Source organism: Alnus glutinosa, chromosome 6 (genome assembly GCF_958979055.1).
Source record: "Alnus glutinosa chromosome 6, dhAlnGlut1.1, whole genome shotgun sequence".
Taxonomy (NCBI): domain Eukaryota; kingdom Viridiplantae; phylum Streptophyta; class Magnoliopsida; order Fagales; family Betulaceae; genus Alnus; species Alnus glutinosa.
In genome coordinates this window covers 25,366,669-25,386,718 of record NC_084891.1, presented here as the reverse complement: position 1 = coordinate 25,386,718, position 20,050 = coordinate 25,366,669, and the positions used below count along the sequence as shown (strand labels likewise).

The following is a 20,050-nucleotide window of genomic DNA, read 5'->3' as shown; positions in this document are numbered from 1 at the left end:
TTTCAAATTAAATTGTGAAATTTTAATCATATCAACATTTATCAGTTCAATTTACCATGCTGATCATTGTTTATCATCTCATTATTTATTATATTTATGATAAAATCTTCAGCATCTACTTTTAAAATAATGGTTTAAAATTTATATAAATTTACTCTTTTTTTTGGATTAATATATATAAATTTACTTGATAAAATACTCTATGCACTTGGACCATGTCTATGTCCACCCCATGAAGGTCATTGGCCATAGCAACAAGGAAACATAGCCAGCAACTGCTTTTATTTCTCAAAAATGATTGCTGTGTTCTCTGAAGAATCTTTAATTCGTAAGACTTTTCTGGGCAAGCTAGGAGGAAGTTGGAGTTTAAAGTCAACTATAAATTTTAGTAGTACTGGTATTTGATAAACACTAAATCAAATATTAATTAATATGTAGCTGGAACAATCAATATCTCGTGTTAAAGTTTATTGGCTCAATTCACTCTCAAAAGACTTCTTGAGAGAGGAGGAGACACTATGACTTATAAAGAGGCCAGGTGAATGTAAACTAACCAATATGTGACACTTTAAGATTCTCCCTCATGTGTGGCATTATTGGCCAAACACACGTGGACAAAACGGGAAAAAGCCCAACAATTAGAAGGAACTGGCTCTGATACTATGTTAGAGTTCATGAACCTAATTCATTCTCAAAAGACGTCTTGAGAGAGAATGAGACACCATGACTTATAAAGAGGTCAGGTGAATGTAAACTAACTAATATGGGACAGTTTAAAACGCCCCCTCACGTGTGACATTATTGGCCAAACACACGTGGACAGCTGAGAGAAGCCCAACAATTGAAACGAACGGGCCCTGATTAAAAAAAGAAAAAGAAAAAAAGATTGGATAACAAGGATGACAAAAAGAAGGGTTTGGGGGGATGTTCGTGGGACTTCACAGAGCTGTAAAGAGAGGAGGCAGGAAAAACACAAAAAGCCTTATGTCAGACTAATTGCAGAAAATATGGCGTATAACGACAACAAAACATTCACAACCCGTCAAAGATCCTGCCGATACCGTATTGGCATTATCACGTGAACAGATGAAAGAATTAAAAAAAACAAACAAAAAATATATTAAGACAAATAATTATTAAATAGCATGTCTGGGTCGTTCTCAGACAGCTCACCAATTTTTTTTATGTTTGGCAAGTGAGATCGCATTAATAAACTACAACTACAAGATAATAAAAAGAAGGGGGTGAGGCACTTGACACGTAGTCCCAAAAAGGATGGTAAAAAACGACAACTTTCAAGGCAGTCAAAGTTATATAATAAGCTGCGTGAAAAAAATAAATTAAAGAATGCTTACTAGTTACTACAACTACAAGTCTACAAGAGAAACTGGAAATATAGGTGATATAAGTTAATTATAATTTGACTTAGTTTAATTAAACGGTTTTGATTCTTCAATCATAACTCGTTAATTTTATATTGAATTAGTTTTACTTAACCATATGAAATGTTGTCGCTTTTGTACTTGCTCTTAAACTGAAAAAATATATTTTAGCATATTCAATTTTCAGTTTCTTACAATGTCACGCATATGTTAGATTTCTTTTATTATATTCGGTTTAAATTTTCAAAATATTTATATTTTTTTAGAAAAATAAATACATTAAAAAAATTCAAAGATTCAAACGTGAATGTTTTTACAAATTTCACTAAATTTTTTTAATTTTTTTTCTTAAAAAAATATATTTTAAAAATTTTTACACTCAAGAGCTAGCCAGTTACTTAAAACTTACTCCTCTAGATGGGCTTTTGTTCAAAAGCTTATATTATGGTGGATGGATAAGTCACAGCTAATGAGCACGGAGCGACATCCGCTGATCTCGCATTAGGTTTGGATTTTTCCATTTATAGTCAATTCTTTGTTGAGCACCGTGCGTGCATGATGCTGAGGGAAGCAAAAAAGTCGGTGAAAAAGTCCAAGAATTCAGTGGCAAAAAAGGTTGTCCCTAATGATGTTGAGATACCATGATGCACTGTTCAATCTCACTTTCTTTTTTTCTTTTTCTTTTCTTTTCTTTTTTTTTTTTTTTTTTTTTTTTTTTTTTTTTGTTGCGTAAATTATATAATTCATGAAACTAAACGTGATTAAACAATACGATGTGCTGGACTAGCATGTGAGGCCACGTTATTAATATGTTCGGTCCATTTTCTTGTTTAGTCGGATCATCAATTATTCATCATTCGAATAGGTGGGGCTCCAATTGCTTAGAAAATAGTTTGATAATAAGAATTTTTAATAAGAGTAACGATAATCTTCATATTGGTTGATATAATGTATTATTAAAAAAAATTAAAATATGTTATACCAATCGATATAAAATGATTGTGATATAAGAAGAAGAAGAAGAAGTTGCAGCATTTGCTTTTTTATAATGAAGAGTGGATCGAGTAAAGTACTTTATGAAATTTAAAAATTTATAATTTGTGAGGGGGATTGTTAATTTTGATAATCATTTTTTTTTAATTAAAGTCTCGATTCCATATAGATATAATGTTTCTAATTCGACATCAAATAGTATAGTAGATGGAGTGGCCCACAATTTATTTATTAATTTTTTTTTTTTTGACATGTTCACACAAGAGGAGGGAGGGAAGATTCGAACTAGTGACCTCCGTTTTATGAGGCGTGGTCCCCAACTGATTGAGCTACCCATTGAGAACCTGTGGCCCACAATTTAAGTTGATTAGATCTTCCTACCTATATATATAATTATATATAGAAAGTTTAAACTATGAATTATTTAGGTCACCGACTGAATACCCACCAATAATTAGTATTCTGAATTTTGTTATTTTGGGAAATTTAACCACCTTAAAAATGGATATTACTTCGAGAAATGTTTCTTCTAAATTGGATTTAAAGAATTTTTTTTAATATAATCTATAAAAAATGATATGTGTTTATCTTTTTTAATAGCACATGAGATGCATATGTTTTTTTTAATAAAATTTATTTCAATTTTGTTCCTATTTTTAAAAAAAGAAAAAACTTTATTTATAACTCCTGATCTTTCATCACTTTTGAAAAAAGATACATAAATTTTAAAAAATGTTAATTTAGAGTATCCATCTCTCATTTTTTTTTTTTTTTTCAATTTGAACCATTTGTTAGAATTTTCAGTTAAATCCTGTCAAAATTTTTAAAATACTTATCATTTTTTTTAGGAAAAAAAAGGAAAAAAAATTGTTAAGATTTAGGTATTGGTCAGAATTTAACTGAATTTGTAAAAATATCCATGCATGAATATTTGAATTTTCTTTTTAAAAAATAAACACATGGGTATTTTGAGAATTTTAATATGATTTAACAGAAAATTCTAATGGATAGTTGAAAGATTTGGAGTTATAAGTGAAATTTTTACTAATTTTTTTTTTATATGTCAAAAAATATATATAATTTTTATAAATTGATTTAGAAGAAGAACTCCGCCATATTACTATGCTTTTTTGGAATTACGATGCAATTAGGAAAAAACAAAAGGTCAACCTACTTTCGTCAATTAATGTCGATATGGGTTAGCAAAAAAGAATTATAAAAATTATGGGGATCAAGGACATATAAAAGTACGTCAGTTGGAAAACTAAAAAAACAACTTAAATTTAGAAAGAAAAAAAGAAAAAAAAAGAGTGAAGTCATTCATCGTAAAGTCATACTTACTTTATATCACAATAATTAGATAGTTTTCTAAATAGATATTAGTATATTACCTTGAAAATCAACTTAAATTTAGAAAAAGAAAAAAGAAAAAGTGAAGTCATTCATAGTAAAGTCATACTTACTTTATATCACAATAATTAGATGATTTTCTAGATAGATATTACCTTGAAAACCCACCTTTTAGGGTTTGAATAACAAGCCAAGTTCCAAATAAGTTTCGTAACTATACTCATTTGGTTGAAAAGGGAATTTTAGGTAAGGGGGTGCAAAACTATAATAATAATAATAATAATAATAATAATAAGAGAAATGCTTGGTTGTACACTCCCATTCTACTTCCATCTTACACTTGTTTACGTAGACCAATAATGTGAGAGATAGTAGAAAGAGTGTAGTGAGATCTTGATTTTTTTAACAACATTATTGGTCCACGTAGACAAGGGTGGAATAGGAGTGAAATGAGAGTGTACAACCAAACATTTCTCTAATAATAATAATAATAAATTAATTTTAAGAGTTATCTAATAAAAACATATAATTTTTGAGGGGACTATTGCCCTTCAAAGGATCGCAATAGTTTTGCTTCTACCCACGAGGAACGAGTTTTTAACTTCTTAAAATTTTTTGTTAAATTTGATGGAATTGTGAAAGAACAACAATTTAAACCCTTCCATCGAATAATAATTAAAAAAAAAAAAAAAAAAATCACTGTAGGAGGATACCTAAGGCCAACTCATGGGTCTCCCCAACTTGGCCATTGTCCACAACAAGAATTTTTTTATTTTTTATTTTTTAAAGAAAATTTATTTAATGGCATATCAAAAACAAAATGAGTATATATATTTCCGTCTAATTTAATAAAAGATTATAACAAATGGACAAGTCAAAGAGTCGGGTAATTTGAGGGTTAAATAGTGCTTAAAAAATATTTTATTGTTACGTAAACATTAAATAATTTTAAGTGTTTTGTCTTTTAGTTGTTTGTTAAAGTTAATATTATGAAAAGTCAAAAGAAAAAACAAATGAGAGAGGGGGAAAATGTTATCAAAATTCCATTAACATTAGCGTAAAGAGAAGCGTTAAACACTTCAACCTCCGCACTTCCAACGTTTTAGATTTATAATTCAATAGTAATTAATAAAAAATTTAATAATAATTTTTAATATCATATCAAAGAGTATATATTTGAAATATACATAGCATTTCTCTTATTTTAAATTTTAGTAAGAAGAATGTAACTTAAAAATAAAAAATAAAAAAAATACCATCAAGAGTTACCGTAAAGGGCAGTACCGGTATTCCCAGGAAATTAGAGACTAGCTTCTAGCTGGGGGCTGGAGTGGAGTAATCAAAGGAAAGGGCGCCCACATTATTTTCGTCTTTAACAGAATGCACAGTTAACAAAATTCAAACGAAAACAGCGCAAAGAGCCAGAGAGAATCTATGAGCATCAGTGACTCTGCAACCACCCTTGCCCCTACTACACCTTTTTGTGTACGAATAAAGTCAGCACACACTAGAAAGGAAGAGAAAACAACCCCATTTCAAATTCAGATCCCTGAATCCAGCTGATAGATTTCGTTTGGAACCAGAAAAAAAGAATCCAAGCCCCTGCAAAACCCAATATCGAGAAACGAAGAAGACTTGCGCAGCAGAGAGGTGTAGCTTTCATGGCTTCGAGGGCTACTACAAATCGCGTCTTTGGTTTCTGGCTTTATTTGGGTAAAGTCCAAAGTCTCTGCTAGCTTCTCTTCGTTTCTCTCGCCCTCCCCGTCTTCGACCTTCTTTTCAACCTCATTGTCTTCTTCTGGTTCGTCTTTGTCAAAATTCCCTCGTTGTCTCCGAGTTCATTTCTTTTTTTCCTTCTTTTCAATAAGTCTAATGGGTTTGCTGTAAACTCTGTCTTTTGGGTCTCTTTTTGTTATTCGGTGTTTGATGACGGAACTGTACCACTCCTTTTCAAATGGTATGGTAAAAGCTACATTTATGGCCTTTTCGGGTTCTAGCAGCTGGTTTGAGTAAGCATGTTGTTTATTGTTGTGGAAAACTTATAATGACCCAAGCTGCAACTCAATCTATTCGTGGAAGGGCTTGATTTTGTTTTTTTTTTTACACTGAGAAGTGATTTTGTTACTCCATTTTTACAAAACAAGACCCACATTTTCCCGCTTCTTTCTGGACAAGATGTTGTGTGCTTGCTCAGGAGAGCAATTCAAGTTCGACGAGCCACCGCAGTCGCCGGAGTCGCTGGCGACGAGGGATTTCTCGGTAAATGGTCTTTCGTCGAGGACTGGTGACTGGGAGTCGAAATTGGAGGATACCCAGGTGGACGAAGCTGAATCCACTTTAAAAGAAGCTCTCTCCTTAAATTATGAGGTGGGTTTGTTTAGCCTACTGATTTATTGCTATTTTAGCTGTCCAGTATTATCAGTATTAAATTTTGATTGAATGGGTTTTGATCAGGAAGCTAGGGCTCTGTTGGGGAGGCTTGAGTTCCAAAGAGGGATTTATGATGCTGCCCTTCAGGTATTTCAGGGTATTGACATAAAAGGTTTAACCCCAAGGATGACCTGGGCTATTGTTGCGAGAACTAGGCTGAAAAAACCGCGTGCTAAAGGTGATAACATACCTCCTGGTGTGATGTCGATGCATTCGGTGAGCTTACTTCTTGAAGCGATCTTGCTTAAAGCAAAATCACTTGAGCAACTTGGGCGATATATAGGTATGAAACCTTTTGTTTCTTGTCACAGCTTAAATTGTCTGCTTGTATGATAATTAGGAGGAAGTTTTCTACTTGGGTAGAATTGTTGGAATGCATTGGTACCTCTTTGCAGTGTGATGTTTCAATAACATGACTGGGATGTTACCGCTAGTGGTGTATCAGATGGTTTGGATTTGAAATTTATTTCATATTTTAGCTAGAGCGTCAATGCTTTAATCAATCGGCCATTAGAACAGCATTTGTAAAAAAAAATTACCAAGGGTCACATCATTATGATAGTCGTACAACAGTCTACTAATTAGTATTACTCATTTTTTATTAAAAAGTTCTTGTGGTTCTGATACTTTCTCATTCATCAGAGGCTGCAAAGGAGTGCAAAATAATTCTGGATACTGTTGAATCAGCACTACCCAATGGAATGTCTGAGGGCATTGGTGAAGACTGCAAGTTGCTGGAGATGTTTCACAAATCATTGGAGTTGCTCCCAAAACTGTGGACCAAGGCTGGCGTTCTTGATGAAGCTATCATTGCATATCGCCGGGCTCTAGTTAAGCCATGGAACTTGGACCACCAGAGGTTGGCTGCTGTACAGAAGGACTTAGCTGCCACGTTACTTTATGGTGGGGTTGAAGCAAGCGTTCCCCCACAGTCACAAGCATGGGGTCCGACAATCCCTAAGAATAACACGGAAGAAGCAATCCTTTTGTTGTTAATACTCATGAGAAAAGTGGCATTACTGGAAATAAAATGGGATGCAGAAATTATGGACCATCTGACCTATGCACTCTCAATTACTGGCCAGTTCGAATTATTAGCTGATCATGTGGAGCAGGTCATGCCAGGTATCTACAACCGAGCTAAGAGGTGGTACTTTCTTGCTCTTTGCTACAATGCTGCAGGACAAAATGAAACGGCTTTGAACCTTTTAAGAAAGGTTTCGGGTTGTTCTGAAGCAAAGCACAAACCCCATGTTCCTTCTTTTTTGCTGGGAGCAAAATTGTGTTCCCAAGATCCGAACCATGCTCACCAAGGGATTTACTTTTCGCGTAAGGTTATTGATTCGGCTGATCATCAGAATGGGCATTTCATGGGTCAAGCCCACAAATTCCTTGGCGTTTGCTATGGGAGTGCTGCTAGAGTTTGTGTCTTAGATTCTGATCGAAATCTCTTTCAGAAAGAATCTTTGAACACTCTAAACCATGCTGCTCTTATTGGGAAGGAGGATCCAGAAGTGATGTTTAGCCTTGGGCTAGAGAATGCATTGCAGAGGAATCTGGATGTAGCTTTTGACAATGCAATGATGTATTCTGGGATGGTGGCTGGCAGCTCAGGAAGAGGTTGGAAACTTTTAAGTCTTGTACTTTCTGCTGAGCAGCGATTCAATGATGCTGAAACCATAGTCGATTTTGCTTTGGATGAGGCTGGGATGAGTGATCAGTTAGGACTTCTTAGATTGAAAGCTGTGCTTCAGATTGCTCAGGAACAGCCCAAGCAAGCAATAGAAACCTATAGACTCTTGTTAGCTCTGATTCAAGCACAAAGGGAGCTTCAAGTGAAGAACTTTGATCAAGTGAACTACTTGGTTTCCGATGTGCGTGTTCTTCAATCTTATGCTGCACGTGCACTCAATCCAAATGATATTAATTAAAGCAATCTGAGCTTTGTTATGTGAAACATCAATGTGAATTTCTTGGTTTTTACATTTAATCTCTGATCTCAACCAATTTCACTTTTAATTTTTTTTTCAGCGATAGGCAGGTAATATTTGCACTTCAGTACAATTTGAAAGTTCTATATGAAGTCATCATGTTTCAGTCTTCGTTTTAATATGACTATGCATGCATATAGACACATGGATATATATATATGTGCACACATTCACATCAATTTTGCATTATGCATGTTCTATTTATAAATATAACCCTTCACCTCTTGATAAAAAAGAAAAAAAAAAGAAAAAAGAAAAGGTATGTTCTTCCTGAAAATTTCCTGCCTTTTTGCAGGCATTAGCAGAAAGAAAATTGGAAATGACAGCCTGGCAGGATTTGGCATCCATTTACACTGAACTTGGTTCATGGGTTGATGCAGAACTTTGTGTGGACAAAGCCAAGTCATTTGAATTTTATTCCTCCAGGAGTTGGCATACAACAGGTTGAAATCAAGTCTCTTTATGCAGTCTTTTGTGCATTAACTGAAATGTTTAATGTGTGCTTCTATTCATCCAAATGCACACACACTCACACACGTGCACTTCATTTCATGATATTATGAATGTTCATATGTAATGGTTGTAAGAAAGTGGAGTCCTAATTCTGTAGTGAATTCTTGGAAGTACATATTTCAAAATTTACAATTTTATCCCTTCCAAAAATTTGCAGGCATGTTGTTTGTAGCTCAATCACTCTACAAGGAAGCCTTAGTTTCCTTCGCAGTCTCGTTGTCAATAGAAACGGATTACGTTCCAAGTATTGTTTCTACTGCTGAAGTACTGATGAAACTTGGTAGCCAATCACTCCCAATTGCAAGAAGTTTTTTAATGAATGCTTTACGATTAGACCCCACGAACCATGGAGCATGGTTGAACCTTGGATTGCTTTCGAAAATGGAAGGCTCCTTACAACAAGCAGCAGACTACTTTCAAGCTGCATATGAGCTTAAGCTGTCAGCTCCTGTTCAAAGCTTTTGGTGACATTGGTTTTCCAATACCTTAAGCAGACAACTCTATGACAGAAAAATGGATGCAATATCTGAATGGTTACTGCTTGTTCCACTCAGCATTGTTTCATATTCGATTTCCTTGATTAAGAATGTATAGAAACCCTGGCTACTCGTTCAAATCAAAATGTACGTTAGGTCAGGGTTTCTTAATGAATCATAGGATAGATTGATGTATTCGTCTCTGTAGCACTGTATTTAGCAATTCACTCACGTGGTGGATTAAGTAGTGAAATATATATTGTGCTGAATTCTTCTTGCTCATCTCTCACTCCATCTGCCCACTTGTTTGAACTACGAAAGTTAAAGTTGCAACTCACCAATGAGCTGAGTTGGGAAGACAGGAAGTAGCAGTGGAGCATGATTTGGTGCAGCTTTCCACCATAGGGGTTGCAGGCTTGCAGCCATTAGGTGAACCGAGTGGAGTTAATAATGGGTCTTGGCACGCCAAATGCCTTCCATCAGGACTCAGGAGTGAGGTCTTTTATGGTATATAGGGTAACCCATACCCACGCAGGTCATCATTACAAGTCTCCTATCAGAAAAGCCTTGTCGTGATTAAAATGTACAATGATTACCTAACGGAAGAATTTATATCTACAAAGTAGGGTTTGACCATTAGAGAGAGGTTAAATATCATTTCGCCCCGTCCACTCTTTTTGCAAATCTTTTATTCGATTTGTGAGACTTACATGTAAGGCCAAATAAGATGATTTGTCTCACCTAATCTTTTATTGGAAGGTTGGTTGTTGCCAAATTAAAAATAGAGAAATAAGATTAAAAATATGTTTTGATGCGATGTAAAGATGAAATGAGTTCTGAGTTTTTTAAGTGTTTGTTTGTTAATGTTTGGACTTTTTGTAGCAGAAAGGAAAAAAGGTAAGAAAATAGTTAGCATACAACTCCAATTACATAGGGTTAAATACATAATTGTTATATGTTGTGGGTTAAATTCATAATTGTTATATGATGTCTTGCTTTTTATGCAAAAGATACCGGAATATTACGGAGAGAAAACTATATTTGTATTGTCCAAGTTTATCAATTTGATACCACCGTGCATTTACCCTTTAAAAACTTAACAAAATGTTTCCCACGTGTACAACATGCCACCACAGCTTGACACCCAATAAAAAAATAAAATAAAAATTAAAAAAATTGATATTTTGTACTTGTGACAACATTTTTATTGGTTTTAAATGACTTTCTATACCCGACAAAAATTTCGTTTAAGTTTTTAAATGGTGGTATCAAATATCAAATTAAAAAACTTGGAAAGCTCTAGTCTCCCAAGGACCTTTTTTAATAAATAATGAAACCACAAGTATCATGACATTTAAATATTCGGCTGTCCATGCGATCATATTGGTCTAATGAGAGATGTTAAAAGCTGTACAGAGATTTGATGGAGCCTCGTACCAGAATTGCCAACAAAAGCGAAGGCACGAGACATACATTTATAAATAATGACTACCCTTCTACATCACCAATTTTGAACTACATAAAGCTGGAGTTCCTATACAAGCTAAAGGGGCTAAAAACTTGATGCGCAGAGGCAACAAGGGGAGATATTACAGAAGAAACAAACATGCATTTTAGTTTATTATAGTGCTTTTTACATCATAATTAAACATAAAACAAGAATAAACTTTTGTTGTTGTTGCATTTGCTCTGTAGTCATCAACTGTTTGAACTCCAAGAAAAGGCAGTGGAGAAGATACATTTGAATCTTATTATAAACACTGCATGGAAAGAAAAAAAAGGAATGTAGTTAAAGTGAAGGGCACGAATGTCATGAACTACAAAGCAAACTTTCCACTCTTCCCATGGTGCATACAAGTAATTAATTGATAATATTGCTTTGCTAATAACATTAAAAACTCAGATTAAATTTCATTAAACTGCTTGAAGCAACAGAAGTAAAGTCTTATTTGCTAATAACATCGTCCCGGTACACAGCACTCAAAGTCTTATGCGAATACACAAGAATAGCCATAATAACGTCACAAAATGCGACTTAAAACTACAGGCATGATGCATGCTAAAGAAAACAAAACTTCATTGACCTTCAGAAAGGTCCATCTCATCCTGCATAACTTAGAATGAAAGGATAACTAGATTTTACTAGGTAGAATACTCACCAACTTAACGGACAATTGAGTTGAAAAAACAAAAAGCTTCACCTCAAGACATCTGCCACTGCATCCGCAACACCAAACCAACAGAAGGTCAGACTTGTGTATTATTTGCGATTTCAAATAAACATTCAGACTGGTCTAAGAATCCACATTAAGATTCATTAGAGAAGGGTGTTTTATAAAGAGGCATGAAATCCCCGATCAAATGAACTGGAGCGCATATAGCAGTATAAGACATGATAAAAATGCAGCTGGTATTAGGTCGGGAACGTATGTTACAACGAGCAAGCAGTAAAAATCAGCATCTCAATAACTAAAACCTTTAGAGCTGGTTCGCCTTTGTTAGAGTTTGCAGATTGCTTTGCGAGTCCCTGTAGTTGTGCACGTGCAGCTCTTCCTGCAGGAGATTTTTCAAATTGCTCTTGCCTGCAAATATGACTATATGAGCATCAAATAGAAGTTGATTCATCTTAAAAAAAGAAGAAGAAAACATTATATAAGAATCTGAATTTGTTTCACATGCTGCATCCTGAGTAAGATTGCTATAAGCCAAAAGCAACCCATTTTAGTGCTAGCCTCATGCGCTAAATGGCACCGGATATAATACGCCTCACCTTGTAGACATGCACACACTCAGCGCAAAGTGTATGCATGTCCTTTGCATGTGCCATGTGGTAAAAAACCCATAATTCTATCACTCATCAATTCTAAAATTTGTAATCACAATAATACCAATGTGCATAATGGGATAATCTTGGTCCTAAGTACTCAGAACCGTGCTGGCCCCAAGTTTTCTGCGATTCTACACAATTGCTTATACCTATACTGAAGAATGTGTAAATGCTTTTATGAAAGGTGAAGAAAGAATTGGATTAGTTGAATAAAAATATTTTGATCATGATAGTCTCGTGGCATGCAAGTTCTCCTAAAATGGTCTGTTGTAAAATGTTGTGCACCAAATTACATATTCCAATTGTTCAAGAACGAAATAAGACAAACAATTTTCAATTAGAAAATATAGGAATTATCTACCAGTGGTCGTGGTAACCCTAAGATCCCAAAAGAAATCTCGAAAAGTCAAAATCAAGAAGGTAGTAAAGATGAGTAAAATCATTGGGCTAGATCTGACATTTCAATTTTCAAGGGTGAACATGAAGCATTTAGCAGATTATAGACCACGTTTAGCCATGATTCTGTTAGTTGGATACCACATCATATTTGTAAAACTTTGAAATTCAAAATTAATAAAAAATTTAAATTCAATTTCCTAAAACAAACACCGACTGAAATATGACCACCATTTAGAGTTTAGTTGAAGGTATGATTATCCTACTAGACAAATAAATGAGTGTAATATCATATTTGAATAAGAGATACCGTCCTGGGCCCCTGGCCATCTATTGCAAATATCTTACGAGTTTAAGAAAAATAAATATTAATAAAAGAACTAAAATTATGTCCTCATGCAATCGAATTATGATTAATGACAACAATTTATGATGAATCTCCAGATATCACCATGAGTCCATGAATAGCGGCAGGAGAAAAAGCAACAAATTATTTAAAATATTTCGGGCCCTATTAGAAATTGAATTTAATGTACTTAAGAAGGTAAATGTTAATTTTACAGTGGCGACAACACAACAAAGTCTCTTACTATTTACAACATATGTCTTATAGGAAGACTCTATTTCACATTATTTAATTTGCCTCATCCCAGAAGACTGAAAGAATAGGTAGAGGTTGTGGGTTCAAGACTCAATGGCTCATGCATAACTTACCAATAAAAAACCTGGACTATTGAACATATATATTTCAATCTAATGCATATTTGGGCGCACACCTCCATATTAATTATGAAGTGATTAGAAAACAGAAACGAACTCTGAAGAAAAGACCTAAAAAAAAACCCATTAAAAAACAATTGCAATATTCTAATGCTAATGATGAAGATGAACGATTCCATGGGGACTTGGACTCCAAGGATAAACTCGAAAGAATCCCAAATTCTAGAACTCAAAACCCATGAGCCAAATGCTCTCTAGCCACCACAACTGAGGGCATAGTCGTTTGTTCAATTTCAATCCGATCTCAACAACCACCGAGGAAAAGAAAAAGAGCCTTCATTGTTTTCCTTAAGTTTAATGATTTGTCAATGTTGCATAATTCTCTAGGACCAGATTAATCAGAAAAAGAAAACACCGGATTAATGCATAATTATATTGGATAAATCCCAATCCAACGAATTTAATAGGCAATGCAACCATAGCAAATCCAAAAGAGGTTAGAGAGAGAGAGAGAGAGAGAGAGAGAGAAGAAATTGCCTTTTCTGGGCGGCTTCGGCGGCTTTAGCGCGAGCTTCTTCAGAGGCCAGCCTTTCTTCTTCCCTTCTCCGTTGCTTGTTGCCTCCGTCGAAGCAAGAGAAGCACCCCATCTCTCTCTCGTCTCTCCTGCCTAGTGCCTAGTCTATTTCAATATTTGCAAGGTGTTTAATTTGCGCGTTGACTTTCCCCTTTCTCCAACGTTTATAGATTTCGTTTGGTAATATGCCACGTTAAGCATTTGGTAGTCTGTCTACATTCCGCGTTAAGCAAACAGAACGACGTCGCATCTACCAAGTACAAACCTCTTGGCAGAAAATACACACGGCGCCGTTTTTCGTTTACCTCTTTCCCTGACCTCATTCCAAAAGCTCAGTGTCACTGAGCGATAGCAAAACCCTGATTTTCAGAGAAATGAGCAACCTACACTTAGATTCGCTTCCCCCAACAGAAAGCCTAGAATTAGAGAACGGGCTCACGCTCGCGCCACGCGTGAAGCTCACCTTCACGGTTTACCCCACGAGCCCCTCGGTGACCAAACCGGTCGACGAGTGGAAGGTGAAGCTTACTGTCATAGACTTCCTCCAGACCTCGCTCTCCGTCCCCGTCACCGTCCCGGAAGAGGACCTGGAGATCCGACCGCTTGGAGACCTCAAGAAGCGCAAGCGCGAGGACCCCGTGGCCCAAGGCTCTCTCTTCATTCGCGACCTAGGGTTTCTCAACCAGTCCAGTAGAAAGAACAACATTGAGGAAGAAGAGGAGGACGTGAAGGTGTTGGAGAAAAAGTTCTTGGATTGGAGAAAATACATCGTGGAGAAAATGGACGGGATGGAGTTGAACCTCGAAGGTTTTAAGTACAAGCTCAACGTCGTCGTTCCGGCGTCCGACGATTTCGAGGCAATGAGGAAAGCTTGGGAGGAGTTTTTCGCTTTTGGAAATCGGGGTTCGTGGCTTTTGAATGTGTTTAAACGAGTTTGAGAGTGATTTTATTTTGATTTGCAGGTAATTGTTAGAGTTAAATTGATATATTTGTTGGGCAGGGCATTCGAGGAGTGGGAAGCAAGAGCCTGATACGATTGTAGTGAGGGGGGTCCCGTCGCGGTGGTTTGCGGAGCCGCTGGTTTCGTCTAAGCCTTCCATGTTGGTTACGCATTCCATTTTTTCTAGACTTGGGAATATAAGGTATGTGATTATATCTGGCTGTTATTTTGCTTCTGATTATTTGTACTTGCTCATAGACCTTTTAGATTGTTGATTTTGTGTTTTGTTGGACTCTATTATGCTGACTTCTTGGTCGTTATTGTTCTTTTGAATACTTTTACAACTGACTTGAAGTGGTGTAGATTACTTTTGTGATACTTCTATTATAACTGAAAGGTTTTGCTTGGAAACTATAGAGTTGGAGATACTTTCCTAGTTTCTATGTTTTCTTTTTCTTTTGCTTGGTGAAAATGGATAATGGAAATCGGACATCATTGAAAACTAAAGACTTTTGTGTCCTTGTATGCTCCTGTGAACTTGATTGAATTCGTTTGACCCTTTCTAATACGTTTTTCGCTTTCAAAATAAGTACAAAAAAAAAAAAGGGTGAAGGGCTTCTAAGTTACGATTCAGAAGCTGTGAATACGATAATTTTGTTGTCTTTGAATATCTATGTTCTATATATTTTTATGTGGCTTCTATGTCACTTCATGATCTGTATGATATGTTTCCATTGCCCATTACGAATAAATTATACTTATTTGTGCCATCAATGTAATGTAATTAGCTGATTATGCATCATCCTTCTTGTTTCTCCCTTTACTCGCACTCTGTAGGAATCTTAATGTTGCTGAGGACAATGATCTAGGTAAGGAAGCAGAGGAAATTGGGAACATAGTTTCGGGTCTTAATTGTAAGATTGTAGTTCAGTTCGAGAAATTCAAGGACTTCTATAATGCTCTAAGGGTGTTATGCGGCCGCTCATTGCAAAAGGTAGGAATTTTATTTATCTCTACATGTTCTTTAGTTTTGCAGGAGTTATCTACCATGTTATTTGGTCTTATCATTACGAGTCACTGAGCGTAAATACCTGGAAGCATCTTACATCTGAATTTTTTTTATAAGTTTTTTGACCCAAGGTAAAGAAAATGGGAGATTTGAACTAGTGAGCTCCTCTTCATGAGGTGTGGTCACTGACCGATTGAGCTACCCTTTGAGTTTGAGTCCTTGCATCTGAATGTTAAACCTGATGGATTTGTTCTTAAGCATGAATGGCAGTTATTAGTAAGTGCATTGGATGTCCTTGGAACACCAACTTGGGTGTCTCATTCCTGAACTTTTCGTGAAAAGGGATAACATGAAATTGTATAATCCTAAATGATTCCAATACACGATTTTAACTATGTCTATCTTAGTGACCCACCTAAGTTTTGTTAACCCGCATGAACAAAATATAAGATGCTTATGTTTAGTCGCACATGTCAATGGTACTCAGGGTCATCAGGTTGAATATTTTACTCATTAGTTGTTATGGCTTTTGGTTCACCATCTCTTTTAAAGCCTACAGCGGTAGATTTCTCTGTATTGAAACTGTTATCTCCAGTATGAATTTTACTTGTATGCCCAATCAACTAGTTTGAAAAAGTTGTATGCTTTCAGATAAGATGTCAAGCCTTGTCTGAATCTTTAGGTGTGACAATTCTCTTATTCATATTGACCATGTAAACAGAATTACATTACAAAATTGAATCTCCAATAGTATTTACATTACAAATTAAAAACTCAAAAGTTTCAGAATTACGATATAAAGTATTACACTTCATAATTCAGCTCCATATATTAGTAAATATTGTCATATTCACATAGCCTTCAACAGAGTTGTCTCTCTAGTTTTAATTAATATGAAAATGGTCAAATAAAATAGAAATGAGCTAAGACAGCTCAATAAGTAACTAGTCCATGGTCCATAAGATGAAAAACAGGGAATTCTTGACAGTAATGAATTCTAGATATGATGACCAATGCACACAAGATCAGAATACAAGATAGGAGTGTGGAAACACAAAATTACAACACTAATAAGAGCACTAATGAGTGCAACATTCCTAAGAATGTTCTCTATCAGATGAAAATTCAGAACATAATAATAGAATCAAATATAACAGAAACATAATGGGAGTTAAAGATAGAAGTATAAAACTCTTAGTTCAATTTTACAAGTAGTCCGATAATAACAACTAGAACCTTAGACTGTAATGCAATGAGATTCTAAATATTGCAAGTCCCAGTTCTTCATGAGCAAGGAGTTCAAAATGACTCAAATTACAATTTGACTTATTTAATATATTCACTTTGAAACTCAGGTTCAACTCATGAAGAACTTGAGAAACAGTTTAACCCAATTACAGTGAGCATATATACAGTAATACAGAGCTGGGAGTTGATGCATCAATCAAAGAACTATGTAGCCAAAAATCTTAACAAATCTAGATAATGTATTGCTTGAGGAAAACAAGAGAAGCAGCCAAAGAATATAGATATCAACCAATTACAAGACAACCAGCAACTGAAAGCGACTTATTTAGGATTCAAGAGAAAATGAGCCGAATCTAAGTTACTCACTGATTTTATAGCTTCCTAAGAATCAAAGTGATTTGAGTCAGATAACTAAGTTTATGACTTAAGCATGAATTTTCAAGTTGTTCAAAGTTCATCGCAAAGTTCCAAGAATATCTACTAGATCATAGTGACTTATCAAAAATAAAATCTACTAGATCATAGTAAATAAGTTAGCTAGGGCAGAAAATTACATGTAGAATAGATTCAATTCAAACTGATGTCGTAAGAGTAGCTCAACAATAGAGTCAAGAACGAATCTTCACTGCAACAAGCTTAGCAATTTAAAGGGAACAAGACAGCCCTTCAGCTCTATTCGACATTGACAAAGAGTTTAGTGGAAATCCCACTAGAACTGAACATAAAATGGTTTGCAACTTGGCAATTCTGGGGAAAATAGAGCGGTTATCTAACTGATTTAAATTGAAGTAACAAGCTTTGAATCAGATTTGAGTTTCAAGAACGGAGCTCATTTCGAGGGTACTCCTCAATTTGCAAGATTTAGCAATTCAGACATTTAGAGGTCAATTAACTGCTAATTATAATCATAAGCTTTTAAATCAGAATTTATGATGCAAAAAGAGAACAAATCAGATAGGTAGACACTGTGATGCGGAACGCAATAGCAAGAATTTTGATTTTTGTTAGGTTTTTAATTTGGTGTATTAATTTATGTTTTATTTTATGAGTTATTTATTTTTGTAATTCAATAAATGGGCATCACTGTTGCCCTAGGTTATGTTAGGCAAAAAAATAAAACTATGTTAGGTAAGTAATAAATGGTCATTGCCCTAGGGTTTTTACTCAGGGTCTATTTAAGCAACGTTTTGTTGTCCAACGGAGAAAGACTTTGATATGGAAAAAAATTGGTGAGAAATTGGTTCTCTCTTCCCTCCCTCCTTTCTAAGACTTTTCTGGGCTTCCGTCTTCTCTCTTTCTAGGCTTTTTCTCTGGCTTCCTTCTCTCTATAGCTTTTTCTTCCTCTCTTTTTGGATATAATTTAGAGTAAATATCGGAATCAGGTATAGGAACTCAAAAGAAGACTAGTTCTTATCTCAAAATACAGATTTAGGAGAAAATGATAAGAAGTTGAGCAAGTATCAGATCCTAAACTGAACCATGGTTAGAAATAATTACACATTAGCCTTTTCAGACAAAGTAATGAATAAGGGAATTGTCATGTCTTGAGATTCGAGGAAAGTCTTGAGTCTCAGGTGGTGACATAAGATGCAGGCAGAAGATCCTCAGCTGGGGCAAGAGATACCTAGATTAGATTGTTTGATTTAATAATTAATTGATGAACTTATTTTCTCATTGGTAACTGAACATGGCTTTCTGTTGAGCAGCAAGGATCTCGATTGAAGGCCAATTATGAGGTTACTTGGGAGAAGGATAGCTTTTTCCGGAATTCAAGAAGTCACACACAGGAGAGGACTAGTAGGATGCCAGAAATAGCAACGGGAAATTACAGAAGTGAAGCTCCAAGACATCAACATCAAATTTCTCGCCTCAGTCCTGATGATGCACGCCGTAAGAGGTTTAAGGTTAGAGACTAAGTACTTCAATTGACAAGGAACTTGATTTTTTTTTTTTCTTTTTTTTTTTAAATCTGAGCTACAACGAACTTGTTTAGGTGTTAAAAAATGCATCTTGTTTTCTTCAAACCGTCTCTTCCAGCATGAAGATATATTTGGTTCACTATGTTCGTTTTCCTTTTTTTCTCCTTCTTTTTTGCACATTTTTGAGCTTTTGTGAATGTCTTCTCTAATGATGGCAAAAATGCTTTCTGTACTGCAGGATTAGGGAATGGGATTCACATTTAGATATTGTTTCATAGATAACTTTTGAGTTTGAGAGGCCAAAAGCTTTTTTGCATGTTCGATGATAAAGTTCATCCCAGTATGTTGTACAACAATTTATCATCCGATGTTCAGTTACTTTTACAAAATTTCAGTAAAGAAAGACTGCTAATACTGCTGCAATTGTATTCTTCTTATGCTGACACTTAAAATTTCTGCCCCACTAGTCATGATATTGTAATATACTCACCTCCATTAAATCTGTAAAATCTAATATCGACTATAAAAAGATTGTGAAATGAACATTGAGAAAGTTTCCAAGTGTCGATATATTGAGACACTTTTTCAAACAAAAGCTTAACTTTATGATTAGAATCAGTACTGTCTTATCAATTATTTTTGTTATTGCAAACATTTTTTTGGGATCACGCCTCGCGTTGAAGTTGGAATTTACCTAATCCGTGTGGTGAGGGCACATTGCACCGGTCCAGCCTTGTCATCATAAAAAATGTTTTCGTTTTCAATTTGTGTGATTTTGTTATACATATTTGTAGTTTACCATAGATTTTTGGGTTTTTTTCTTTCTTTCTTTTGTTTCTACTTTTCATTTTCAAGTTAGAAGATGTGTTTTTTTAGCTTTATTAGAACAAAAGCTTGTGTTTTTAGGGAGAAAAGTCATGTGAGAATGAAATATATTCACATAATGCGTTACTGTTAGAATGTTTTATATTATTCTCGTATATGATTTCTGAAAGAACATAAGGAACAGTTCTAAACCAAATTAACAATACAAGTGTAAAATCCTTTGAACATTTTAAAGGGAAATATCAATCTGGGCAGCCAAATTTGAGAAATAAAAAAGACTCAAAATACCGACACAACGAAACTTACAACCTATTTATAACTTTTGGACTCTGTATGATAACAAGCTCCTTCCTTTCCTTTTAACTCGCCAATATTCTTCGAGTGCCTTTTCTCATTGATCTATTAGAAGATTCTTTGCCTTGTTTATTAGCACAACTTACTTTCTTTATACGGTACT

At 35.0% G+C, this 20,050-nt stretch overlaps 3 protein-coding genes across 3 annotated transcripts; 2 read left to right on the top strand and 1 right to left on the bottom strand.

Annotated features, from left to right (window-relative positions):
* Positions 1-5,090: 5,090 nt before the first annotated feature.
* On the top strand, positions 5,091-9,404 carry LOC133871850 (protein NPGR1). Its single transcript, XM_062309291.1, has 5 exons — positions 5,091-6,092; positions 6,180-6,438; positions 6,798-8,029; positions 8,442-8,589; positions 8,817-9,404. The coding sequence occupies exons 1-5, from the start codon at positions 5,901-5,903 to the stop codon at positions 9,125-9,127; spliced, it is 2,142 nt and encodes a 713-aa protein (XP_062165275.1). The 5' UTR covers positions 5,091-5,900; the 3' UTR covers positions 9,128-9,404.
* Positions 9,405-10,554: 1,150 nt separating this feature from the next.
* On the bottom strand, positions 10,555-13,803 carry LOC133870961 (uncharacterized). The gene is made up of 4 exons (XM_062308271.1): positions 13,616-13,803; positions 11,612-11,717; positions 11,295-11,352; positions 10,555-10,895 (listed from the first exon to the last, which is right to left on the bottom strand). The coding sequence occupies exons 1-3, from the start codon at positions 13,723-13,725 to the stop codon at positions 11,338-11,340; spliced, it is 231 nt and encodes a 76-aa protein (XP_062164255.1). The 5' UTR covers positions 13,726-13,803; the 3' UTR covers positions 10,555-10,895; positions 11,295-11,337.
* An 81-nt stretch (positions 13,804-13,884) lies between these two features.
* Positions 13,885-19,191, top strand: LOC133870960 (uncharacterized). The gene is made up of 5 exons (XM_062308270.1): positions 13,885-14,555; positions 14,653-14,794; positions 15,430-15,586; positions 18,556-18,753; positions 19,007-19,191. The coding sequence occupies exons 1-5, from the start codon at positions 14,027-14,029 to the stop codon at positions 19,010-19,012; spliced, it is 1,032 nt and encodes a 343-aa protein (XP_062164254.1). The 5' UTR covers positions 13,885-14,026; the 3' UTR covers positions 19,013-19,191.
* The last annotated feature ends 859 nt before the right edge of the window (positions 19,192-20,050 follow it).